Below are 27856 nucleotides of genomic sequence, written 5' to 3'. Positions count from 1 at the left end.
AATCCCCCCCGCCGCCTAGCCGCCGAGCCGAGACGTCGGCGCCGAAGCATTCTGCGACGAGCCGAGCGAGCGGGATGCAACGTCAGACTACTGACCCAGCCCGCAGCCGCCCCAGCGCGCCGCCTCTGCGGCTGGAGAGTTAGCTCCGCTCGGCTCCACCCACCTCTGCCATCTTCAGACAGCGTGACTAAGAGAGAGAGGAGCGAGCGGAGCATTTTACAGCCTGAGCTGCCGCCTGATTGAGCTTACCTTCCTTCTGCCTGGTCTGACTGAGTGCCATCTGCCTGCTGCAGTGCCTGTCTTGCTGAGTGCTGACTGCACCTGACCTGGCTGGCTGCCCTGCACCCTGTCTGTAAGTAATTAATTTACTGTTTGCCATTAAATGCAACCACTGTGTCCATCAAAATCCAGCCACTGTGCCCATCAAAACGCAGCCACTGTGCCGGCCCAAACGCAGCCACTGTGCCCGTCCAAACTCAGCCACTGTGCCCATCCAAACGCAGCCACTGTGCCCATCACACTGCAGCCACTGTGCCCATCAAACTGCAGCTACTGTGCCCATAAAAATGCAGCTACTGTGCCCATCAAACGCAGCCACTGTGCCCATCAAACGCAGCCACTGTGCCCATCCAAACGCAGCCATTGTGCCCATCAAACTGCATCCACTGTGCCCATAAAAACACAGTCACTGTGCCCGTCAAACGCAGCCACTGTGCCCGTCCAAACGCAACCACTGTGGCCGTCCAAACGCAACCACTGTGCCCATCAAACTGCAGCCACTGTGCCCATCAAATGCAGCCACTGTGCCCGTCCAAACGCAGCCACTGTGCCCATCTAAATGCAGCCACTGTGCCCATCAAAATGCAGCTACTGTGCCCATAAAAACACAGCCACTGTGCCCGTCAAACGCAGCCACTGTGCCCATCAAACGCAGCCACTGTGCCCGTCCAAACGCAACCACTGTGCCCATCAAACTGCAGCCACTGTGCCCATCAAATGCAGCAACTGTGCCCATCCAAACGCAGCCACTGTGCCCATCAAACTGCAGCCACTGTGCCCATCAAAATGCGAGTAAAAATGTCCCCCCCAGATTTGTAAGGGTTCCTACACCCATGTATACACAGTACTAGGAGGACCTCTTATACACACAGTACTAGGACCCCTCATACACAGTGTTGGGAGGACCTTTCATATACACAGAAGTACTAGGAGGACATCTCATATATACACAGTACTAGGAGGATGCAGCAAGCATAGTTCACGTTGTACAGAGCAGTGCACGCCCCTCCAGTGATTGTGCACTTTGAAGAACTTTATTGAGAAGGGGGAGCGGAACAGCAGAAGTCGGAAGTAGTCAGAGTCCGTCGCCCGGCACCGGAAGTCGTTTTACTCTCAGGAAAGATGGCAGACGTGACTGTGCGCTTTGCTCCTGTCGGCGGGTTTCAGTTCGGGAACTGCAGGCGGTGAGAGCGGGCGGGGGAGAGGAGACGGTGTACCGGGAGGAGGGACCCGGGGCTGGGGTAGTGCAGAGTGTATAGGAGGGAGCTTTGTATGAATGGGCTCCTCTATAGAGAGCCTGGCGGCTTCTGGTGTGCTTATCTACAGTGTGTAGCTTTGTCAGATGAGAAATCGTATATCGTACAACCCACATTAAACCATCAGTTATCACTCAAGGCAGCACTATTTAGTTTTGGAGAGACAAATAGAACCTCTCTGTGTCCCCTTTAGGGGGATTCACCCTCTATATGTCCTGTTTATTGCTATCACCAAGAGTCCTAGGGAAAGAGAAAATCCCTCATTCTGAGTTGTTACCAGAAAAAGAAAAGAGGGGAAGTCCTCCTTTGGGGACACCAGCTCTGGTGAATTCCAGGGATTCTCTCACTCGCTGGTATTTCCCCCTGCTTCCTGTTGTGACCATGGGACAGGAAGTCCAGTGATCCCCACAAGCCTGTGTAGTGTCACAGTTTGCTGCCTATCCTAGAATGCTGCGGAAGTCACGTGGCGGCGAACTGCGCATGCGTTCCAAACGCAAATGCGATGCATTCCAATGGATTCACGACAGTGCACACCAGTGAAACCTTGGTCGGCATCCAGGCTCTTTCCTTAACATCCCCGTGGATTGGAGGATGTTAAAAAAAGAGCCAGGAGGCCGAGCGAGCGGAGCGAGGTCGTGAGGCCGACTGGCCACTTTCCTCTAAATCCACGTCGCCCTGAATGCCGGGTTCGCTGGTGTGTACTGTCGTAAATCCATTGGAACGCATCGCACATGCGCAGTTGGCCGCCACGTGACTTCCGCAGCATTCTACAATAGGCAGCAAACTGTGACACTACACCTGCAATGCATGTGGTTGCAGGGGCTTTCTGCCCACCGATCCCTACACGCTGTGTAAACATTGCAGCTGGCACCAAGCGCTGTAATTACCCTCATCCATTGCCTAGTGCAGCTTTAGAAGGAGGGGAGACATCAGTTGGCCAGTGGTAAAAAACCTGGCCCAACTGGGCGTCTAAATTAAAGGGGTTGTAAAGGTAAATAATTTTTTTTTCCCTAAATGGCTTCCTTTACCTTAGTGCAGTCCTCCTTCACTTACCTCATCCTTCCATTTTGCTTTCAAATGTCCTTATTTCTTCTGAGAAATCCTCACTTCCTGTTCTTCTGTCTGTAACTACACACCGTAATGCGAGGCTTTCTCCCTGGTGTGGAGAAAGCCTCTTGAGCGGGCTAGCAGGAGTGTCAGGACGCCCACTAACACACAGCTCCTTTATCTGCAAAGTAGAAAGTGAGAATGCTCTGATTGGCTGTCACGTTATCTGAAAACTCCCGATCGCAAACCAGGATCGGACGTTTTCAGTTAGGTGCCGGTAACTGAGTTGGGAGCTTGTGATCTCGACACAGCTGTATGCACAGCTATCCATGCAAATATGTGGCCCCAATGGGCCGTATATTTGCGTGGGGATGATGCCAAGGGGTTAAATTGGCTAAACACATTCCAGGTAAATGAAAATAATTAATACAAATAATATATTTGCAAAATCTGACAGTTTTTTTTTTTCTTTATAGAGAAGTTAGAGAATAGGAGTGCCTGCCCCTGCATAGTGGGACTCTGCCCTCTGTGTGGAAGCAGTGGGCTCTCTGTAGAGGTTGACCTATAGCTCTGGAGTCACCAAAGCTCATGTCCCCTTGATTGGAGAGCTCCCCATCTGATTTAGCATGGGGGTAGGTAGATGTCGGACCTCTGCACTGTGATTGCTGCTTCCCCAGAGAGAGCAAAGGTCCCATGCTGCAACATGCTTTCAAAGGACAGGAATTTCTACTCTTTTTGAAGAAATCATAAATGTGTAAAATGTTGAAAACTTTTATTGAAATGTATTTAGTCATTTTAAACTGAAGTTTCAATTGGGCTTTAACCACTTTAGCCCCGGGCCTGTTTTTCAGAGTTGGTGTTTACGAGACAAAACCATTTTTTTTTGCTAGAAAATTACTTAAAACCCCCAAACATTATATATATTTTTTTCTAACACCCTAGAGAATAAAATGGAAGTCATTGCAATACTTTTTGTCACACCGTATTTGCGCAGCGGTCTTACAAGCGCACTTTTTTTGGAAAAAAATCACTTTTTTAAATGAAAAAATAAGACAACAATAAATTTGGCCCAATTTTTTTATATATTGTGAAAGATAATGTTACGCCGAGTAAAATGATACCCAACATGTCACGCTTAAAAATTGCGCCCGCTCGTGGCATGGCGTCAAACTTTTACCCTTAAAAATCTTGATAGGCGACGTTTAAAAAATTCTACAGGTTGCATTTTTTGAGTTACAGAGTAGGCCTAAGGCTAAAATTAATGCTCTCGCTCTAACGATCGCGGCGATACCTCACTTGTGTGGTTTGAATACCGTTTTCATATGTCGGCGCTACTCGCGTATACGTTCGCTTCTACGCGCGAGCTCGTCGGGACGCTTTAAAAAATTTTTTTTTGCTTTTCGCATTTATTTTTATTTATTTTAGAATTTTTAACACTGAAAAAAAAAAAAAAAAAATTATCACTTTTATTCCTATTACAAGGAATGTAAACATCCCTTGTAATAGAAAAAAGCATGACAGGTCCTCTTAAATATGAGATCTGGGGTCAAAAAGACCTCAGATCTCATATTTGGGCTTAAAGCGGATGTGCCATGGGAACAAAATATTAAAAGTCAGCAGCTACAAATACTGCAGCTGCTGACTTTTAATATTAGGACACTTACCTGTCCTGGAGTCCAGCGCCGATCGCAGCAGAGCACGAGCGATCGCTCGTCACTCTGCTGCTCCCCCCGCCATCCACGCTGAGGGAACCAGGAAGTGAAGCGCTGCGGCTTCACTGCCCGGTTCCCTACGGCGCATGCGCGAGTCGCGCTGCGCCCGCCGATTGGCTCACACGCTGTGTGCTGGGAGCCGAGTGTTCCCAGCACACAACGGGCGACAGACGGGATGTGACGGAATGCCCGTCTTTCGCCCGTATCGTGTGGCCGGAAGTGGGTGCAAATACCTGTCTTTAGACAGGTGTCTGCACCCCCCTCCCCCCTGAAAGGTGTCAAATGTGACACCGGAGGGGGGAGGGTTCCGATCAGCGGGACTCCACTTTAGGGTGGAGGACCGCTTTAAATGCAATAAAAAATAAAAAATTTGGAAATGTCATTTTTTCAAATGACAAAAAAAAAAAATGTTTCTTTAAGACGCTGGGCGGGACTGACGTTTTGACGTCACTTCCACCCAGCGAAGCTATGGGGACGGGCGAAGGAGATTTTTCCTTCAGTCTCGTCCCTGCTCAGCTGCCGGATGGTCGCGATCTCCTCCGCCGCTACCGACGGCTACGGTAAGCGGCGGAGGGCGCGGGAGGGGGGGGCCCCCTCTCCCGCCATCGATAACGGCGATCTCGCGGCGAATTCGCCGCGGAGACCGCCATTATCGTTAACACGGCCGCCCACAGAAGAGATGAATATCTCGATTGTGGCAGCAGCTGCTGCCGTTACCGAGATATTCACCTCTAAAATGAGGACGTATAACGACGGTGGGCGGTCGGCAAGTAGTTTTTAAAGAAAAAAAAACTATTACTGAAGATTTCTAATTTTCCAAAGCTCTATAGTTAAAGAGGAACCCTAAGTGGAGGTTCACCCGGAAATGTAAATTTTTAACATTAGATTGAGGCTAATTTTGTCTAGGGGAATCGGCTAGTTTTTTTAAAATCGAAGCAGTACTTACCGTTTTAGAGAGTGATCTTCTCCGCCGCTTCCGGGGTTCCGGGTATGGGCTGCGGGACTGGGCATTCCTATTTGATTGACAGGCTTCCGACGGTCGCATCTATCGCGTCACGATTTTCCTAAAGTAGCCGACGTTCGGCTTCTTTCAGGTACTCGTGAGGCGATGTATGCGACCATTGGAAGCCTTTCGGAAGACTGTCAATCAAATGGGAATGCCCAGTGCCGAAGACCATACACGGAAGCAGCGGAGAAGATCGCTCTCTAAAACGGTAAGTACTGCTTCGTTTTTTTTAAAAAAACTACCCGATTCCCCTAGACAAAATGAGCATGAATCTAATGTTAAAATATTTTTTTCGGGTGAACTCCCGCTTTAAGGCCCAAAATTAAAGATGGGCGTACAGGCAGGACTTTTAGGCATTTTGCCACAATTTTACAACGATTTTGCGGCCGGCGGTTAATACATTCTGATCCTGAAGGCGGTTCGTCGGCGTTCAGGAGAGGGAGGTTGAACCTCCCCTAACCGCAGCAGCTCCTAAATGATGCTAAAAGCCAATATGTACATGGACACATAAGCTTTTATGGAGCCGAGTTTAGGAACTTTGGCAAAAGCTCAAACTCGAGTTTAGGAGCTGCTAGTGTACATGAAGCCTTAATTCAAACAAGATGTGCTTTGTCTCTTCTGAATTAACCTGTTTCCGCCAGCTGTATAGATATATTCGGCCTCTTGGAGGGTGAACTTTAATGCTAAGAGGTCACATATATGCAGCCCCAATGTAAATAAACCTGTGCTGTGTACGCTCTCAGCACTGTTACCGTCTGGGACCAGAAAGCTCCGAAGCCTATTTGGGATCGCTCCGATCATGTAACCACCAATCACAGCGGTCATATGACTGGAATGCCCACCTCCACATCAAACCATTGAGAACTCTTAAAGGCTGGGAGGTGGTGGTGGGAAGGGGTTAAAGTTACCTAACTGCTTGTCTGTCCCTGTACAGTGAGCCGTGCATTCCGCGCTCACTGTACAATTCTGTTGGAAATGTTGCATTTTCGGTTGCATTCTGTCTCGGTGACAGTGGCGACCAGAACAAACTGAAGGATGAATCTCCCAGATGAGAACACAGGCAGCAATATAAAACTTACAGAAGTTCTAATCCTTCCACATTTTATCCAGAAAAAAAACCTTTTACATACACTCAGTTTAATCTATAATCTTCCTCTGTCAGTTTTATTTGCGACGATTGGTCCCCATGAACCTGCTTGCCAATCTCTGACTGGTCTAATTGCTGCCTTTCTGAGCAGCAACATCGGGCAGAAGCAGTGGCCATGTTATCAGGGTGAAATATAACTTTTGGTAAAAGTGCACTGTCTACCCAAATGTTGGCGTACCGTGGAGTATTACTATGTGCTAGACCATCCCATAAAAACAAAACAAAAAACATATCCTCCATCCACAGGATGGAGTGTCCAGAGTTGGCCATATACAGGCTGATTGTGCAATCTCTGTATAGTCCTCTTTAGATCTACCAAAGCTATGTAATATGAGGACAGACCTAAGCAAAAACACACCAGAGGTTCAAGAAATAAAAAGGTAGACTCTCTATAAAATATTGGTATTTTTCTGCCATCCCTTTTCTATATCTAAATAATTTTTATGTACAAGTGAATCTTTAGCCAGAACATGTTTTAAAATGCTGTTTGCGTATTCATGGAAGAGCTACTAAATATCAAGGCAGGTAAATAATTTAAATTTTTGTTTCATAGAAATGCCCTTTTGGAAAAGGAGTTCTTGCAGAAAGGACACAAGCTCCCTGGAGCTCGCAAAACCGGCACCACGATTGCTGGCATTGTATTCAAGGTATAATTATTAGCATGTATACCACTGAAAATGTTTGATTTATTCCTTTTTACACACTAACACATTTACAGAAAAATTAGAAAATTTAATTAGAACAATTAAATTAAATTAGAACAGTGCAAATTAGATTAACAAGAACATACTTGGCTGCACTCACTCTGGAGTACGAGTAATATTTTTCATATCTGTGCAGACTAGATTGTTTTCATCTATTTCATTGTGGAATAATGCTGAAATATTTTTGTCGTCTTAATTTGGAGGCTCAGTTTTACTGTCTAGTTTTTCTGGCATATACTGATTTTTTATAAATGTTATATCCTTCATAAAATCATTCTGGAATGTACTGTTTATCTAGGATGGGGTAATCCTTGGTGCTGACACAAGAGCAACGGAAGGAATGATTGTAGCTGACAAGAACTGTTCAAAGATCCACTACATAGCTTCTAATGTCTAGTAAGTATCTGGCTGAAATCCATGTGCTCAGAAATAAGGACTTCTTGATAAATTTCTCTGTTGTACAAATATACTATGACCTAAAAAAAGTGATCAGTGTTTTGTTAAAGTGGTTGTATAGTCAGTTTTTTTACTTTTGCCTACAGGTAAGCCTGTAATAAGGCTTACCTGTAGGTAATAAAAAAAAATATCTCCTAAAGCTGTATGGATTAGGAGACATTCCCCTCGCAATGAGCTGACTGCAGCGTCGCATGAGCACAGGGGATTCTCGACTGAAAGCCTGGCAGACGCCGGACCTTAGCCGAAAGAAGTGAGTGACGACATAGTGGCTACAGCCACTCAGAGGGCTGGAGCCGCGATACCCGGAGGACACGCCGAGTCAACATGTCGGCTACCTCAGCGTGGAACAGGTGAGTTACTGACGCCTCGTTTTAAGGTGCATACTAGCTCATTATGCCTTTTTGCCTTACAGTAGTAAAAATAATTTTTTCCAAGGGTATACAACCACTTTAAGTGTCTGGTTTAACTTTTGTAGATGCCCCTGCATGTATACAAATCCACTATTTTGAACCTAACAAAGCTGAAGAAATTCACTCACAGTGCAGAAAGATAACTTCTTTGAGCTTCTTCTGCATGCTATGGGCATTGTAAAACAGATTTGTTGGTGCCGCCTATGTGCAGCCAGTTTTGGAAATGCCAAAGCTCTGGAGTTTTAAAAGCTAGCTGTGGATGCAAAATCAGCCTCTCTAAAACACTCGGAGGAATGGATGAATTTGTTTCCGTCTGCTATTTAGCTTGTGACTGGTTCATCTTCAGCTGCATGTATCTCCTGGTTTCATATTCCCTAGAACTTCCCTCTGTCATAATGCTATCACTTGAGTGGCACTGACAGGACTGGATTTCACTGGGACCAGGGGTAGGTTTTATTTTTTAACTTTGATCAGGCCTTTTAGTGCGTTTTTTTTAAATTTATTTTTATTTCTTGAATTATAACAGCATTTTAATTTCCATGTGACATGTAGCTTAATTTACACTTTTTTTATTTTTTGCTTTTACTACTATTGTCCAGTTCAAACTGGAGAGGGAAGCATTTAAAAAGGAAGAATAGCTCATCTCTTGTGAGCTCATATTTGGAGTTATTATTTCAGTGTTTACTTTTAAAGTGGATGTAAACCCGATTTATGAAATTTGAGCTGGGCACATATATATGCAGTGTTTTTTCTTATCTCTCTTCAAAGCACTGAGTCCTGTAGCTGTCTTTTGCTTCATTCTACTTTTATTAGCCTGATGACTCCTGACAAGTTCTCCATCACATATGATAAAAGCAGATATAGATGTAAAACTTTATGTAGGGAGATGTGTTTCATCTCTGTGTATCATATGAGGCTGTTCACTTCACTGGGTATATGTGAGGGTTTACATCCACTGTACAGTGATCTTGTACTTGGGCCATAGGCCTCCACAACTTCAAATTTTCTATTTACTTTCCTGTCACTGTTCACCTGGAGAAGTGATATGATTTTCTTGTTGCATCCAGCTATATGGCAGACATTGCTGCTGCTTAAAGCGGTTTTCTACCCATTTAAAAGTCGGCTGCTACAAAAAGTGTAGCTTCTGACTTTTATTAAACAGACACTCACCTGTTCCATGGTCCAGCGCTGCGGGCGACCAAAGTCTCGCTCCTCTCACCCTTTGCAGTGCCTGCATTTTAACTGTGGGCTCCCCGGCTGTGGCTGCACAAATGGGCGAGACGCTTTGCGAATCGCCGGGCAATTTTCTAGGACCTGTGAGGTGTCCCAGAAGGTTGCAGGGAGGGATGGGGGAGAGGTGAACTTCCTTCTGGTCCCCCCCCAAAAAAAACGAATATGTGTTTTGTCCTTGCATTGAAAAGCGACTATACTTTTCTATAATACTGGCCCCATGGCTACACAGAAACAATGGCGTCCAGTGTAACCTTCAAGTTGGGATAATTCGGGCCAAAATCGGAATGTTTTAAGTAGGAATATATATATATATATATATATATATATATATATATATATATATATATATATATATATATATATATATATTCTCAAAATTTCAAGCCCTGAGCTTCTAGCCAGGCCTCAAGTGTTACTCGCCACCAGTTGCCTCACCTAACCCATACACTGCCCCGCCCCTAAAAACGCCCTTGTAGATTATCTCTTGGAATGACACTGTTAAATGTTTTATGCCGAATCAAGTTACACAATTAAATATTACCAACAACATTTTAACAAAATGGGACAGGGCACTGGGGCAGACCAGAGGGACATGGACTTTTTTACTTCTGCAAATATTGCTCTCCCTCTTCTTATGTACAAGACTCCCTCCTCTGCCTTCTCTCTAGAACCAGGTCTTTTCCCCCATTCTCTTGCTGTCTCCGTTGCAACCCCCATCCATCCTCCTCTCTCTCCCTCTCTCCCTCTCTCCCTCTCTCCCTCTCTCCCTCTCTCCCTCTCTCCCTCTCTCCCTCTCTCCCTCTCTCCCTCTCTCCCTCTCTCCCTCTCTCCCTCTCTCCCTCTCTCCCTCTCTCCCTCTCTCCCTCTCTCCCTCACTCTCATAATCAGCAGCCCCTGTGTGCGGCTCCACACTTGCATGTCCCCACTTCCCCCTTTCATTGTCGGGCAGTGAGGAGAGGAGCTGCAGCACAGCGGGAGGGATCCAGCACCGAGATTCACACACCTGCATAGCCATTGACACCACAACACAGCGCACACTGACACCGCACAGCATACTGCCGCTCTCTTGTCAGGGCAACTCTTGGTGAGCGCTGTGCTGCACTGCCTACCTGGGACACCCAGAGTGGTGATAATCGCATTCCTCCAGCTCACTTGTTCCTTCCTGCTCTCCAGCTACATTGGTCAGGTTGGGAAGCCAGGCTCAGAGAGGTCATACTATCAGGTCCCATGGCTTAACGAGAATTGTAAAAGAGCACCTGTGTACTGCTCTGCATGTGTGCGGCTCACCCGACTACTTTTCCTGGGCATGCACCTTTCCTCTTCGGCCGCCAATCACAGCGTGGCTCTAACTGTAGGCACAGATTGGACTGTTGGTCATGCAGAACTGTTATCACTCGCCCCCAGCTTAAATCCACTCGCCAAATGCTAGCAGGCGAGTGGAAATTTTGAGGGCTGTATATATGTAAGTAAAGTAAGTAAAATGTGCAAGCAATCTAGTCTACCCAAGGACCATAATATAGAAAATGAAAGCGAATTGCTGTGCACAAAAGATATATATTTAAGTAGTAAAATATTACATCAAGTACAAGGTGTATAAAAGGTGACATTTCAGGCTGTCATAGATAATGCACTGGTTCACAACCACATACCTACAACTGACTTTATACATAGGTCAATATATCTATAGCTCATTAGCATAAGTTATTAAGTATGTGAATAGAAAGTGTAGCGCTGAAATTATGTTGGGTAAGTAAACCCAACCAAACCTAAAGAAGGCTAAGTGATAAAACAATGAGGTGAAAACATATATGTAACTCCTAGTGAAAAGGCGCAACATAAATGTAATACGCAGAACGTGTATACAAAAGACCTCATGCGACGTGAAGTCGCAGGAAAGTCACCAATACAGAAAACAAAGTGCTCACGGTGACTATTGGAACCACAGTATCAAAACTATAATATAGGCTCATGTGTGGTCATTATTTATACATCAAACCGTGAATGCAATGACATGAATAGTAGTAATATAACGATATTTGAGAAACACAACCCATGTGTGACTATGGGTGAACAATAGAAACCAAACACAGTACTGATTCTAATGACTAAAAACGTAATAGTCCATAAGATTGAGACATCAGGGGTCAGCGGTGATGTCTGAGGACAACACATTGTTGCTGCAGATGTTTGACCGCCTATTGGGTAGATGTGCTGCACAGTAGATAATTACACTCGGGAGTGCCTTCACCCTGCAGGAATGATGGAGAGAAAAGGGTACTCTTACCCAAAGTAGTGGACCAAACTCTCCATACGGCGTGGATCTGGCAAGCATATATCCGGAAGCGTGGAAATGTTGAATCAGGTTCCAAGGGCGAATCTTTCAATCCCCTGCTCTGCAAGCAGACGATAGATCCAAAGGGCCGGGAGTAGATGGTGCTCTGAACAGTTAATGATTGTGAGCAGCTCTCTGAGATGTATCTCCTCCAAAAATCTCCAAATATTAGTATTATGTTCAAAGTATAAAAAAGAGACAAAAGGGCCTCCACATAGCGTAAATCCAAATGATGGAATTTATTGAAATAAAAATATTCAAACAAATGACTATTGGATAAAAAAAAACTGTTCAATTGAACAATAAAAAGCGCAGTATAGGGCGGCTTGGGCCTGCATATTAACCCTACGCGTTTCGTTTGCAAAGACTTCAACTGGGGTCTAGTTGAAGTCTTTGTGGTCGAAACGCATAGGGTTAATGCGCTGGCCCAAGTCCTCCAGGACGACATCACAAAGCTGGTGGATGTTGGAGTATTTGCGCTCCTCCACCTTCCATTTGAGGATGCCTCACAGATGCTCAATAGGGTTTAGGTCTGGAGACATACTTGGCCAGTCCATCACCTTTACCCTCAGCTTCTTTAGCAAGGCAGTGGGTGTCTTGGATGTGTTTGGGGTTGTTATCGTGTTAGAATACTGCCCTGCGGCCCAGTCTCCGAAGGGAGGGTTCATGCTCTGCTTCAGTATGTCGCAGTACATGTTGGCATTCATGGTTCCCTTAATGAACTGTAGCTCTCCAGTGCCGACAGCACTCATGCAGCCCCAGACCATGACACTCCCACCACCATGCTTGACTGTAGGCAAGACACACTTGTCTTTCTACTCCTGACCTGGTTGCCGCCACACACGCATGACACCTTCTGAACCAAATACGTTTATCTTGGTGTCATCAGACCACAGGACATTGTTCCAGTAATCCATGTCCTTGGTCTGCTTGTCTTCAGCAAACTGTTTGCATCATCTTTAGAAGAGGCTTCTTTCTGGGATGACAGCCATGGAGACCAATTTGATGCAGTGTATGGTCTGAGCACTGACAGGCCGACACCCCCCACCACTTCAACCTCTGCAGCAATGCTGGCAGCACTAATATGTAGTGGTGCAACGGATTGTCATTGATCCGTGATCCGCACGGATCAATGACTACGGGATGGTACACACATGATCCGCGGCGCAGGTGGAGGGGGGCGAGCAGAGCGGTAAAACACGCTGTATAGGCTGACACTGAAATAGTCTCCGCTCTGCTCGCACAGCCCCACCTCCTTACCCCGTGCTTGTATACACAGAATGTGCGCCGCAGCCAATCACCTTCTGGGGTGTCCGGCCACTCCCCCAGCGTGGATAACTGCTGAGTGAGTGATGGACGCAGCTGCAGGTGAGCGGCTGTCCCGCGATAAACAGCGGGGGGGGGGGGGGGTGTTGGTGGCAGGTGAGGATCCATATGTGGGGGGTCGCGTAGGTATGGAAGAATTGACCTCCCAGGGGGGTTTGGGGTTTGTTTACCCAACCAGGAAGGAGAGGGGGAGCGGAGGGCACATGACACCAGCCTGGGGGGTGAGGTGCAGCTGATGTCTGGGGCTGCATGAGTGTGACCGACATATGGAGGGAATATAGAGGTATAGACCCGACTGTCCTCCACCACCTGGGGGGAGACATGCCCATGGGCTAAGGAGGGTCAGGGGAGGAGATGAGCATCGGGCGAGAAGGTGGAGGAAGAGAGGAGCGTCAGGTAGAGGTGAGAGGGGGCACAGTGAGGCTACAATTTTATTTTATTTTTTGCTGATCCGAAAAATGATCTGACCCGTGGCTCTGATCCGAGGATCGATCCGATCCGTGAGTTTTTTGATCCGTTGCACCCCTACTAATACGTCTATTTCCCAAAGACAACCTCTGTATATGATGCTGAGCCTGTGCTCTCAACTTGTTTGGTCGACCATGGCGAGGCCTGTTCTAAGCAGAATCTGTCCTGGTAAACCACTGTATGGTCTTGGCCACCGTGCTGCAGCTCAGTTTCAGGGTCTTGGCAATCTTCTTATAGCCTAGGCCATCTTTATGTAGAGCAACAATTCTTTTTTTTTTTTCAGATCCTCAAAGAGTTCTTTGCCATGAGGTGCCGTGTTAAACTTCCAGTGACCAGTATGATAGAGTGAGAGCGATAACACCAAATTTAACACAACTGCTCCCCATTCACACCTGAAACCTTGTAACACTAACGAGTCACATGACATCGGGGAGGGAAAATAGCTAATTGGGTCCAATTTTGACAGTTTCACTTAGGAGTGTACTCACTTTTGTTGCCAGCAGTTTAGACATTAACGGTTGTGTGAGTTTTTTTGAGGGGACATTTACACTGTTATATAAGCTGTACACTCACTACTTTACATTGTAGCAAAGTGTAATTTCTTCTGTGTTGTCGCATGAAAAGATATAATAAAATATTTACAAAAATGTGAGGGATGTACTCTTGTGAGATGCTGTTAAATAGTATTTATATAGGATGTAAAAGTGCACACATTTTCTTGGCCCCAATAAAGGGTACACCAAATTATGTACACATGTGGCACAATGTCAATTCGCTCTCAAGAGTTTGGGTGCTGCAGCAACAACCAGCTGGGAACTGGTTCAGAAGTCACAAGGAAAATGTTTGCCGGCACACCATGGATCAGCAAGCAAGCGTCCAAGAAAATTGTTTAATGCATGATCACATATCTTGATCCATGGTGTGCTGGCAAACATTTTTCCTTGTATCCTTTACCATTTATCGTCAAATGAAGGCTCAATTTTTTTGTAAGTAGATGCACAGTAAAGTATTACGAACGCATGTCAGTTGCAAAACTGGGTTCAGGCATTAAGATCTGTTTTACCTTCTGTGAGAGGGGTTTACACCCATGCATGGAGTGCTTTGGTTCAGTGTGTTGGGCAACTCATGGATTTATATTGAGAAGGAGCAGTAAAATACAACTAATACTTCAAAACAGGAAATAGAACCTGCATATGTACTGAGCAATTATGGTTGTGCATATTTACATATAGTTCTGAACTATGATAATAGCAATAGTTCAAGCTGCTTTCTTTTCTACTATATCTCCCAAAAAATTGCAAAGGCTTTACTTTCCCTTTGAAATTTCACTTGTAAAGTGCACACACCTAGAGCTGCCTGCAAATACTTGCAGCAACTTCTATTGCTGGGCTGTTCAGAATGGGCACAGGTCAGATGTTTTGACTTGCCCAAGCCCTTCTACCCGCCCATATATTCCTGTCTTTGGCCACCTCACTGGACTGTATGAGGGGCTGGAAAGGATGGGCAAGTTGAAAGCAGCTTGCAGATATGCGTCTTGACTTGAAAGCTTCACATGGCTTTAGTTTTTTTAGTTTTTTTTTTTTTAGTGACAGTCATTTCTAGTGAGCTTTCTGATGGGATGTACCCTGTCCATTGTAAATTTGCAATCTTTCTATGTAAGTTTTTAGTTCTCTCAGGATGCTGAACAATGTCTCAATCTTTGTTTCCTAGTTGTTGTGGTGCCGGGACAGCAGCTGATACAGAAATGACCACCCAGATGATATCTTCCAACGTAGAGCTGCATTCTCTCTCTACAGGTCGTTTGCCTAGAGTAGCAACTGCTAACCGCATGCTGAAGCAAATGCTGTTTAGGTAAGAAAAGCTTTTAAATATAAAACTCATGGCAAAGGGTATACTGGTAACCAGAAGCATAAATAGAACCTTCAGGGCCCCAGTGAAAGAAACCATGATGGGGGGGGGGGCAGGCCTGACCCTGACCCACCCTTCCATCTGAGCCCTTTGCTTCCAATTTTGGGAGGGTGTCCATGGACATCCTCCCAAAACCCTGCTTCCCACGTGCATCCAGCACAATCACAGCGGCCCTTTACCATTTGATCAGCTGATCGCATGTAAACAGACTTGCTGGTTATCAGCAGCCCTTTCCTCGCACGCAAGAATGTTAGTAAATTGTTTACACCGATCATCAGTGCGGCGTATCTGTGCTGCATTTCAGTGCGGCCTGCCTCCCCAGTTCTCCCTTTCTTGCACGGGATGAGAGAGGATACATTTGATATGTTCCATCTTAAACCCCCCAGGGGGGGTTTTGGGTTGGCAATGGAGCAGATCGGCTGTCTTCTCTCTCATGCCCTGCAATGGAGCTGTCGGGTGCCCCCCCCCCCCCCCTCTACAACCCAGCGAGTGCTGTAGGGACTGACCGTGAAGACCAAGAGCTGAGCGATCAGCAGTCTTTGATCACAGAAGCGGCTGGGGATAGGTGCAACATCGGATCAATGTTGCATCCACCTAGGTGGGTGAGATATTTTTTATTAGATTTTTTTTATTCTGAAACCTGAACTTTTTAACAAAAAATATAACAAACTGTTTTCAAAGTTGTATTTATGTTGTGATATACACATACCAAAAGGGAGCAATTAAGAGAGGATCGTTGTTTTGGGCTTTCATATACTTTAAGGTTGCTGTAAGGGTCACACAGTTTAATTTTTACGTGACTTTACATATGCTTTTACTCTTAAAGCAGAGTTTCACCCATTTAAAAGTGTAGCTGCTGACTTTTAATAATCACTCGCCTGTCCCACGGTCCAGCAATGCGGACGAACAAAGCCCCGCTCCTCTCTGCGGCGCTGGCAGTGTAACTGTGGGTGCATGCGCGAGCCACTCTGCAAATTTTCCTTTTTTTTTTTAAATTTTTTTTTTAACCTCAGAGGTGATCAAATACCACCAAAATAAAGCTCTATTTGTGGCAACAAAATGATAAAAATTATTTTTGGGTACAGTGTAGCATGACCGCACAATTCTCATTTAAACGGCTCAGAAAGCTGAAAATTGCCTTGGGCAGGAGGGGGGTGTAAGTATCTGGTATTGAAGTGGTTAAAATATGGCGTGTGCCGCAATTTGTATACGCTATATATTGAATTTTCCCATGAAAGTGGAGTTACCTTTTAAACAAATTGTATGGCTACTGTAGTATGATTCTGTGTTAAAGTGCTAATTATGTGTGATTTGGTGATCCCTAAAGTGGTAATTTTATTTTTTTAGTTTTCAATAGAATTGGGTTCTTTTTCATACAAGTACATGGTACAGCAAGCACATATCAGGATTCTAAAATGTTGGGTTTACATACGGTATTCTTTAAAAAAAAGGTTTTTACTTTGTGTACACGTTAATACCTTATTTATGTGAATAATGAATTAGGAGGGGCGCCAACTACACACCTCAAAACAATTATGTGAACCTAGGTTGCTGCTCCTTTAATAGTGACACACTATTAATATAAACAAAAAAGGCCGCCAATTTTGCTATAAAACCTCAAATAAAAAAATCTAACTTCATCAATTTAGGCCAATATGTATTCTGCTACATATTTTTGGTAAAAAAAGCTACAAACTATGGGATTCTTTTACTAGTAAAAACGGAGTACTGAGATTATTATTATAACTAGCTGAATACCCGGCATTGCCCGGTCTTCCTATCTTAACCTTTTGGGGAAGAAAATCATAGTAATATAAATATACCCATCTTTTATATAAGGGTGTAGGTAAGGGTTAATTTAACTGTCATATATTTTTATTTGGCATATAAGTAATATGTGTACCAGGTATTATTGAAATATCTCCAGGCGTACAGAAGTTATGTGGGAACATACATTTCCCATTGATTTGCATGGGACTTTAAACAAAAACCCCGACCCTCACAAATGGGGGTAGTTAAAGGAAAAATAACTATCCTATAGTTTAAGTGGACATATAAGTAACATGTGACCAAGTGTTATCGAAATATCTACAGCCGTTTGGAAGTTATGAAGTAACATGTATTTCCCATAGTTGAATGGGACTTTAAAGGAAAACCCCGACCATGGCAAATGGGGGTGGGTAAGGGTTAAACCACACACACACACGTTGAGATATATATATATATATATATATATATATATATATATATATATATATATATATATATATATATATATATATATATATATATATATATATATATATATATATATATATATATATATCTATCTCAACGTGTGTGTGTGTGGTTTAACCCTTACCCACCCCCATTTGCCATATATATATATATATATTATAAATTTTTTTTTTTTTTTTTTTTTTAGTAAAGGTGATGATCAGCGACTAAAAATGGTCACTGTACTAATGACACTGGCTGGGAAGGGCTTACACAGGCAATCAGAGGGTTAACTGTGATCCTAGCCAGTGTTTTTACTGTACTGTGGGAGATGCTGTTGTTAGGGGAATACCACCAAAAATTAAGCTCTATTTGTGTGAAAATGATAAAGATTTCATTTGGGGTACAGTGTTGCATGACCACGCAAAATGTGACAGTGCTAAAAAATTTACCTGGGGAGGAACAGGTACCCTCTTTTTAGAGGCACCCAGCTCCCACTTCCTCCGTGGCGCCGAAGGAAGATTTCCATTTTTGGTTGCCCCCTTTAGCGCGATCGCTTAGGCGACATAGCAGCAGCATAGCAGGTTGCTGGGACCTGAGTTCAAATACCAATGAGGGAAAGCCGTTCGTATCCTAGGTACTGCACAGCTCCTACACCTTCTGTGGGACATATTGCAGGTCTGTGGCCTAGAGGTGAGAACTTTTAGCTTGGCATCCCTGCTGGTCTGGCTTTTAAAAAAAGGGGAAGACCCAGCACTGACTGCGGACCACCAAAGGGGAGGGATGAACTCTTCTGCGACACCTGCACAGGCAGCGGAAGCAGACCCCAACACCTCACAGGTAAGCCTGAAGTGTTGGTACTTTCCATGCACATCCGTTGAGTGATTTTGTTTTCCCCTTGTAACCAGTAGGGACTGGGTGAAGGGGAATCTTTTCTTCTCCCTCCTGCATGAGGTGTATGGAGTGGGGATGGCTGAATTCGCACTGTTTGGCAGCTTCTGACCTTTTGATAAGACTTTTATGAAGTGGCTCAGCGTTTAACACTTCAGCTCTGGGTCACTGATTTGACGGGGCTGAGAGTCAGTTCCCTGAGCAGTCTCCTGGTGACTTGGGTGTGTCTAGCCAGGGGAGAAGGCCTGGGTGGCTGACACTTCTACCTGGCAACACTGGGGTGGTTAGTTCAGATCCCCCAAAATGTTAGTACTTGCATAAGTTGTGTGTTTTCCCTGTTTGTGCGAGGTATCTTGCATGCCTCAAACTCAGGCTGGCGTTCTGATATACCTGACATATTGGCTGGGTAGAGTGCACTCATGACCAGAGGGGTCAGCTCACACAGTCTGCACCATAGGCACTGTAGTGATAAACTTTGCCTGTGTAGGACCAGCAAACCAGCTCGCCTAAAATTTTCAGGCAGGGGTCTTCAGGTTCTCCTGGTCGACTTGCATTGAAGGTGTGGAACCTTAAACCGTGCCTTAAATACTGAGGTCATCAGTTTGAATCCTAACCAAGCTAGCACCCTGCATGTTTCACTAGTGTTTTGATGTTGCAGGGCTGCCGACCGGATGGTGCTTGATGGCCACATCTCCTGTATGAACCTTATATAGGAAAATAAACAGGGGATTTCTGGTGACCAGGGCCCAATATCGGGGGGTGCCCCCTGTATGGCATCACGAAGGGTTAAAGGCTTTCAGGTGACCAGACCCTAGTAAGATGCACAGCTTTCTAGAACATTTGTTAATAAGTGGGAGAAGGCCTGAATGGTGAATCCAGTAGACTCCCTCATTACAAAATTTCTCTGGAGGAGGTGGTTGCAGGAGGACAAGAAAAACACTCCTGCTCCATGACCAGGGATAGAGCAGTGGAAAAGGGCGTTACTGCTCATTAGGTCCGATGGAAGTCGAAGGTCCAGATTCTCAAAAGGCTTTGGCTCAGTACCCTCTGCTCCCTCCAGACGCAGTTTTTTTCCACACATCCAGACTTACCGGCCTAGTCCAGGGAGATGGAGGGATGTTGGATTCCATGCTCAAGTGAATGAACTCTTCTGAAAGGGGTGTCGCATCTCAGAATATTGTCTGACACGATTGCAGACACACATTGATGCAAGGTCAGTAAGAGGATGGGCAGCCCCCAAGGTGGTGGGAGGCAAACGGCATGTCCAAGACTGTGCGATATCGCTCCCACAGGGGACCTGTTATTTGTCCTGGGAGGCGATTTCTTGAATCGCATAGACAGAAGCAAGAGTCCTTCCTGTGAAATTAAAGGGTGACACAGGTAGGAAGGCTGGGCTATGGCCACAGCACCCTGAATGCACCTGGTATCATCTGGTGATGGAAGTTATGACTAATCTCTGGAGTCCTGTTCTTGCAATTGCAGGCACTTCCATAGGAACCATCTATAGGGTGGCTAACCCTGGAATCTCTAGTTTCCTCCAGGAACTCTGGTTTCCTCGCCCCATAAAAACATCTTTGGGCCTAAACCAGTAAAGGGTTGGCGCTCGTAGGTAGATGCCATCGCTGGCATTTCCCCCAGATGCTAGGCCATCTTGCCCACCCACAGTCTTACTGGCAGGCATAGAACACCTTGGGTCTTTCTCATTGTACCCCGCTGGCTTAAAGGACCAAGGTTCTCTGTCTGGAAAGCTCTGGGAACCGGGTGGTCTGGCTACTAAGAGGGATCCCTTCAGATTATATTTTATGCTCCACTTACCTGAGATTTGGAGACATCACGGCAGCTGGACCAGTATTAGGTCTGCAGTTTCCCAAGTAGAGCCAAATTTTACTCCTTGTAGGCCCTTGTGGGATTTTCTTTTGAACTGAGAGAAGCTGAGACTACTCCGCGCCAGATCCGTGCGGCGGCAATGTGATTTGGCTCTCCTACCTTTTTTACCTGACACTAGAGGCTGGTCTTGTCGGCAAAGGGATCAGGCTCTTTGGACGCAGTCCTGTAAGCCGTAGTCCCACCCTAAGGGTAAATGCTTGCTTATTCTCTCATAGGTTGCTGTCCTGAAAGACAATAGGGGAAAATTAGAGTTACTTACTGGTAACGTCTTTTCAGGGAGTCTTTCAGGACAGCACCGTGTACCCACCCTTATTGGTTTTTCCTTTTGGGTTCCTGACTCAGGAACCATCAAAAAAGCAATTTATGGTGTATGATGATGTGTTCTTGTGTCTCCCCAGCTGCCCGGGGTTGCTCTTGAAGAACTGAGGACCCGGCGGGGAAGCAGGCCTTTTAAGTCTAGGCTGGGCGGTGTTTCCTAAGAAGGGAGGAGCCGAGGTCTCTCATAGGTTGCTGTCCTGAAAGACTCCTGGAAAACCTGTTCCCAGTAAGTAATTCTGTTTTGTTACATTTTCAGCCCATTTCCTGACCAGGCCATCTTTCGCAATTCGGCGCTGCGTTGTTTTAACTGACAATTGCGCAGTCGTGCGACGCTGTAACAAAACTAGGACCGTAACAACTAATCGATTATGAAATTGATTACAATTTTCATAATCGATTAATCGGCCAGTAACATAATGGGGTTAAAAAAACTAAAATTAGCCCTTTTATAGTACAAAAAAGCTAATCTCTACTGTAAATATTACTTTCACTGTCCCATATCGGCCGTTTTCACGGTCTTCCAGCAGCAGGGACTTGGCTTATAAGTAAACAGCAGGTGTTGTAAGCACTTTAGAAACTCACTGTAACACACTTCAAAGGCTTTGTTGTGGTTTTGAGGATGAATTGCTCCACAGTGCCTTAGATTTAGTGTCGGAGAGCACTTGTTATGAAGCTCCTGCCAGCCCTTCACTTTAGGCTGTCGGAAGTGCCTGTGTGCAGTGCCAACATGAAGGCCAGTTACACACGGACATAATAATTTACAGATGTTTATACTCAGGATCTTGCTGTCAGAAATATGTCAAGCCTGTGTTAAATGTGCTGTAAAGATCGTGTGCAAGCGTATACTCATGTAAAATTCTTACACTAATTGTAGCTGCTGACTCTTAATATTGGGACACTTACTTGTCCTGGAATCCAGCGATATCCGCACCCCAGCCAATGTTTCCATCTGCTCTCGGGTGCTGCCGCCATTGTCTGTAAGGGAAACCGACAGTGAAGCCTTGGGCTTCACAGCGGGATCCCTACTGCGCATGCGTGCAGCGCTTTCTGAATGGCCGTGCAGTGGTGTAAGGGGGGGGCCAAACTTCCGAGTGTGCGGTTGTGCAATCTCTTGAAAGTGGGGAAAGGTACCTGATCCCCCCCCCCCCCGAAAGGTGCTAAATGTGGGGGGGAGGGGGGTCAGATAAATGGAGCTTCCACTTTTGGGTGGAACTTGGCCTTAAGCCTGGTACACACAAACCATTTTTTTTTTTTTTTTATGCAACCCGCCGGTAAAAATAATTACAGCTCCAGTTTGAGCCACTGTACGAACCATGCATGGCTAGTTCAGCGATCTCCCCCACTGAGCTGTTGTGTTCTGACAGGGTGACCCCCCCCCCCTCCTCCTGCCAGAACACTCCAATCAGCGCTGTCTGCCATTGGTTTTTCAGCATGCATGTGTAGAACTACCCCCCGAAGGAGTGGCTGGTTAAATTTTGGGTTTGCACGTTACCTCTATAGTTTCGTTGTCAGGGTGGGAAAGTCCATAATAAATGCAATGTCCAGACAGATGTAAAATCTTCAACAGTTGGGTTTTATTTTGTCTGCAGGGTAACTTGAAGAAGAGAAAGTAGAATGGAAAAGAAGAGTAGGGGATGGTTCAGGCACACAGTACAAAATGCTCAAAATAGTCAATCAGGCTCCACTCTCAACTATAGAGTGGGTATTGCTCACCCGGATAGTCCCCTCTCACATGGCCTAGCAGCCGGGATGATGCACAAACTAATGTCCAGACGGTGTCTGCCACAGACTGTCGTGCCACAGATCTTTTGGGTGAACTTGGTCTCTGCCACAGACCTTTTGGGTGAACTTGGTCTCTGGCACAGACCTCTGGTCTCTGCTGGAAGACAGCTTCCTCCCTTGTGGACAGACAGCTTGAGATCCCCTCTTAGGGTTGTAGGCCCCAGCCAGCATAGCTGGGCCTACTCGACAGCGAAGTGACCCCGGGCCAACGTGAACGTCTGATGCAGCCCCCCGATAAATGGCATCTGCCACTTAAGTACCCCTCCCCAGCATGCACAGCAGGCAACAAGGGGAAAACTACCAAGTGGTACCTCAGCCAGGACAGAGGCAAATTTGTATTAAACAGGTCTGGGCCCAAGTATTGGCCCAAAAACATCCCTTAAATTTGAGGTGGGCGCTACACATGTCTGACAGAAGCTGGCCAGACTGCTGCCTTGTGTCGGACAGACCGACATACGAATATCAGCCGTTGTTTTTAATTATTTTATTTGAATCGGCTGTTTGTCTCGACATTTGACCTATGTGTACCAGCTTATTGTGTACCGACTTTACTGAAGGGTTGCCCTGTGTGTGTTCCCACTTGAAGCGGAGTTCCACTCATCAGATCCCCCCCCCCCCCCCCCCCTCCAGTGCCACAATTTCCCACTTCTGGGAATTTGGATGCCGATGTCACTGGGTTCCAGGCGGCATCCTCGCTAAAAAAGGCCACCCTCCGTCCGCTGTACTTGGAGGTGCAATCTCCCAAAAGGGAACGGAGCATTTTGGAGAACAAAGGCTCCAATAGTGTGTTCTAGTTTAAAACACAACTTCTTCTTTCTTGTTCATCAAAAATGTTCCAATAGAATATAAATCCTAAAATAGCTTGCCGGCAATAAAAAAAAAAATCCAAATCCAAATGAACACCCGCACTTCCGGGCTCAGGTGGGGCGTGATGATGTCAGCGCGTAGCTCCGCTTGACATGTTTCGTCATATGTGATGTCTTCCAGGGGCTCCTACATGCTCTGTTCCCTTCTGGGAGATCGCACCTCTAAGTACAATGGACAGAGGGCGGCCTTTTGTTTGAAGATGATGCCTGGGGCCCAGTGACATCCGCATCCCGGATTCATCACAGACCCAGCTATATCTGCAGGCGCTGGTGACCTTGCTACTAACAGGTGGTCCACTCCATCTGGTAAGCGTTTTTATTTCCCCCGGTGTATACCCCAAGGAGAGGCTCACCCCATGTTCCCTTTCTGGGTTGTGGAAAGTTAGAACATCTTCCCATCTTCTTTTGAATTGATATCACTTTTCAAATCGGATTCACCGATTTACTATAATTGGACACTGACTCTAAATATATATATATATATTTTTTGTTATTCAACAGTTATTTTATTCACTTATGTGCATCTATTTTGGTATATGTATTACGCTATATTTAATTTAGGGTACTTTAGGATTTAAACCTCATCCTATTAGCGCGACTAGTTCCTTTACTTATCTTGTTTACATGAATAGATCGCATGTTAGTGTCGCTCTTTTTCCACAGAAATATTTTGTGGTGTGTGTGTGTGTGTGTGTTGTGTGTTTTTTTTTTTTTTTTTTTTTTTTTCTTTTAGATTTTTACCACTAGCGTGGTATATACACCTTTTTTTGATTCTATTATTAAAAGCCAGCAACTCTACATTATGTGTAGCTGCTGGCTTTTTAATTATTTTTTTTTTTATGCCGGAAAACACCACTTTAATGCCTGTATATTTTTTATGTAATGCTCACTTTGACTTTAATGCTTTTGCATCAATTGTACTGTTTTTGCTTGTTTTTGTTTTACTCTAATGGTATAGTTGCTTAGCTAAAAAGATAAAGATTCCCACTAACTATTTAGTTTTGGGTGGGCATTCAATGTTGATGTTCATAAGGACATGTGTACTAGAGGGTAATGTGTTAAACCGCTTTCACTCCGGGCTCAGCAGTACCAAGTCTCCGAAGACTGAGAATGAACACGTACCTCTATATACATCTTGTTGACAGCCAGTGGGGAGAAGAACTTAGACCCCACTGAACAGGAAACAATATTCAAACTGTGTTGACAAATGATAATGTTTCCAGTTCTCTGGGTTCCTACGCATCAGCCATTGTTCTAAAGCTTTACTTTACAGCAATGTGAAGGCTTGTCGGTATTTGAGATTGAATTGCTTCTCGTTGTGTTCATTTGTCTGACAAGAAAAAGCAAGCAGGGGAAAGGCTCTGCATGGCAGCTCCACCATGAAATATTTATACCAATTGTAGCAGCGGAACAGTTTAATTCTGCTAGAAATTTTCAGCAGCTCTAGGCAGACACCATACATCACTGCATGAAAGCAAATAGGAAAGTGTACATCATTTTAAAGTTTTAAGGAAAGGCCTCTGGCTTAGTGTCAAGCATCAGACTTTCGCAAATCAGTTATCTCGGACTACTTTTGGTTTTAGCAAGTTTGTAAAAAGGTGTCATATTAAAAGGAGCTTTGTGCCATTTACACAGATGAGAAATCTGTTCTATGAAGATAAATCTGCTTTATGTTTGGTAAAGGGAGTCCTTTCTCAGTGTATGACATTAGACTTGATTTAACACGTTGGTCTTTTTCATGTCTTATAGCACTGCTGTACTTTTATATGGCAAAAAGTCAATCATGACTGTTATTGCCCCACCACTCTAATTCAGGCTTGCAGTGTAAAAGTTTAAATGTCATTGCTTGCTTAGGGACTATAACCAAAAGGTATTCGTAATGAATAGGGATGAGCCAACCATGCAAAGTTTGGTTTGCAGTAAGCCTGGCACTGAACCCTTTCAAAATCTGCGGAAGGTGAAGGTTGTAAAATGTTCTTGCTCCTTTTCAAGGCTAATTTACAAGCAAGAGGTTTATTTCAGGCATCGTAAAGGGCCTAACCCTTTCGCTGCCAGGGACGTTTCCAAATGGCATTTTTTGATGCTTTTACTGATGCATTCCAGATGCTTTTTATTTTTCTCTACTGTGCATTTTTGATGCATTTTACTGCGTACTAGTACAATCCAGTGCAGGAAAATGCTTTTTTTTTTTTTTATGGAAATGGAAAGCCCTGGAACTGACTGCACTGGTGTGAACGCTTATCAAAAACCATATAACCTACTTTTCGTTGTTGTTGTTGTTGTTGTTGTTGTTGTTGTTGTTGTTTTTGTTGTTGTTGTTGTTGTTGTTGTTGTTGTTGTTGTTGTTGTTGTTGTTGTTGTTGTTGTTGTTGTTGTTGTTGGTTTTTTTTTTTTTTTTTTAATGCAGAGAAAAACCACACTGGACTGCATATGCCGTGAACTGGCCCATGTGTCCTGAAGATTACTTGAATAGGAACTGCAGTCTGCTCACATAATATGTAATGACATCCCTGTTGTTGTCTGGGTCCTGTGTGTCTCCCAGAAGACAGTGGGGGCAGAGGAGGGGCCGGACATGGTGTAGTTTGCCACACAGGGTTTGACAAATTTGCTTGGAATCTAGGAGCCAGCTAAAAAAGTTAGGAGCCAGAAGCACACCCCCTCCCGCCGAGCTTTGCGTGCAGAAGCCTGGATGGGGGCTAATTATCTTATGCTCAATGGCTCCAAAACTGAGTGCATGGTTTTATGCAATCAGTCATGGGCGGGCGGTTTCCCTACTTGGCCAGACTCGTTTTCATCGGTCCCAGTACCAGTCACCCAGGTCAGGGATTTGGGTATCATCTTGGACGAGAGATTAACGCTACGATCACAGGTAAACCAGGTGGTGAGTTCTTGTCACTTCCACTTGAAACTCCTGAGGTCGACTTTTCGCTTCATTGAAGAATCGCACAAGATCTCTATGGTTAATGCCATTATCGGAAGTCGATTAGATTACTGTAACGCTTTGTACCTGGGTTTACCTAATAACATCATGCACAAATTACAGCTTATTCAGAATGCCGCTGCAAGGCTACTCACGGGTGTTGGTCATCGTGACCACATCACGCCATCGCTGAGAGCCCTGCATTGGCTACCCATGAAGGAACGGGTTCTGTTTAAGACTGGTTGCATGGTGCACAGGGCTACCCATGGCAAGGGGCCAGTGTACCTGCAGGAAAAATTCACCAAGTATGTGCCCAACCGTACCTTAAGGTCGGCTAATTTGGAAACTTTGGTGATCCCTAAATTTCGAAAGAAAAAATGCGGAGGGAGGACGAGTGCGGTCCAGGGAGCACAGTTTTGGAACTCCCTGCCTCTAAAATTAAGGCTTGAGAATGATCTTTTTAAGTTCAGGAAGCTTCTAAAAACTGAGCTTTTCAGTCAAGCCTATGGAATTACATAGGTTTTTATAGTTCTTTGATCTGCTATCCATTTTAAATTTTGATCTGTTCCGCTGCCTGTGTGTTTTTTTTGGTTGTTGCTGTATTGTTGTTCTCGCGCATCGAGGCCTACGGGTAACTGACTGCGTTTTGTACCATTTTGTACTTTTCAGCATTTTAATAAATAAATAAGAAGCGAATGCATACGTGAGTAGCGCCCGCATATGAAAGAGGTGTTCAAATCACACATGTGAGGTATCGTCGCGATTGGTAGAGCGAGTGACATAATTCTAGCCCTAGAAATCCTCTAACTCAAAACATGCAACCTGAAGAATTTTTTAAACGTCGCCTTTGGAGATTTTAAAGGCTAACAGTTTGTCTCCATTCCACAAGCGGATTTTGAAGAGTGACATGTTGGGTATCAATTTACTCGGCGTAACATTATCTTTCACAATATAAAAATAATTGGGCTAACTTTACTGTTGTCTTATTTTTTTATTTTTTTTATTAAAGTGTATTTTTTCCCAAAAAAGTGCGATTGTAAGACCGCTGTGCTAATACGGTGTGACAAAGTATTTCAACGACCACCATTTTATTCTCTAGGGTGTTGGAATAAAAAATATATTTAATGTTTGGGGGTTCTAATTGGAGGGAAGGAGATGGCAGTGAAAACACAGGGGAAGCTCCGTTAGCATTGCTGGTTGTATGTCATACTAACGACCACCACAAGATGGCGCCAGATCGGAGAAGGAAGCATAGGCCTGCAGAAGCCGCGGCCTCAATTGCCGGCGTGATCATGCGGTGGGGGCGCACGGAGACACAGGATGGGGTATCCTGTGTCTGTGTGCCCCTCCCTCCCCCGCCAGCCGGTAATTGAGTCCGCGGCCCTCCGCAGGCCTATGCTTCCTTCGCCAGGCGTCAGGTCGCTAATTCTAGTCACAATTGCGACCTGGCGCCCTGACTTCATCAAACCCTGTCGCCGCAGACTCTGCGGCGATCTATTGCCGGAAGGGGGAGAAAATGCCTGTATTAGACAGGTATCTGCTTCCCCCTGAAAGGTGCCAAATGTGACACCGAATGGGGGGAAAGGCCAGAAAAGCTGAAGTTCCATTTTTGGGTGGAACTACGCTTTAATGCCCAAACAAGAAACAGGATGTGGGCTGTAAAAGGTAATTACTGGCAGAAAAAAGTTAAA

General features: G+C 45.0%; 1 protein-coding gene across 1 annotated transcript in view; it reads left to right on the top strand.

Annotated features, from left to right (window-relative positions):
- The first annotated feature begins 1354 nt into the window (after window positions 1-1354).
- Window positions 1355-27856, top strand: part of PSMB7 (proteasome 20S subunit beta 7) — a 103947-nt gene continuing 77445 nt past the window's right edge. Inside the window, exons 1-4 of the mRNA XM_040324865.1 lie at window positions 1355-1463; window positions 7001-7094; window positions 7450-7547; window positions 15087-15227. Of these exons, the coding sequence (XP_040180799.1) occupies window positions 1402-1463; window positions 7001-7094; window positions 7450-7547; window positions 15087-15227 (395 nt within the window). The 5' untranslated portion in view covers window positions 1355-1401. The remainder of the gene's footprint in view (window positions 1464-7000; window positions 7095-7449; window positions 7548-15086; window positions 15228-27856) is intronic.

The sequence above is a fragment of the Rana temporaria genome, chromosome 9, assembly GCF_905171775.1.
Source record: "Rana temporaria chromosome 9, aRanTem1.1, whole genome shotgun sequence".
Classification (NCBI taxonomy): Eukaryota; Metazoa; Chordata; class Amphibia; order Anura; family Ranidae; genus Rana; species Rana temporaria.
This window is presented reverse-complemented; position numbering and strand designations above follow the sequence as displayed.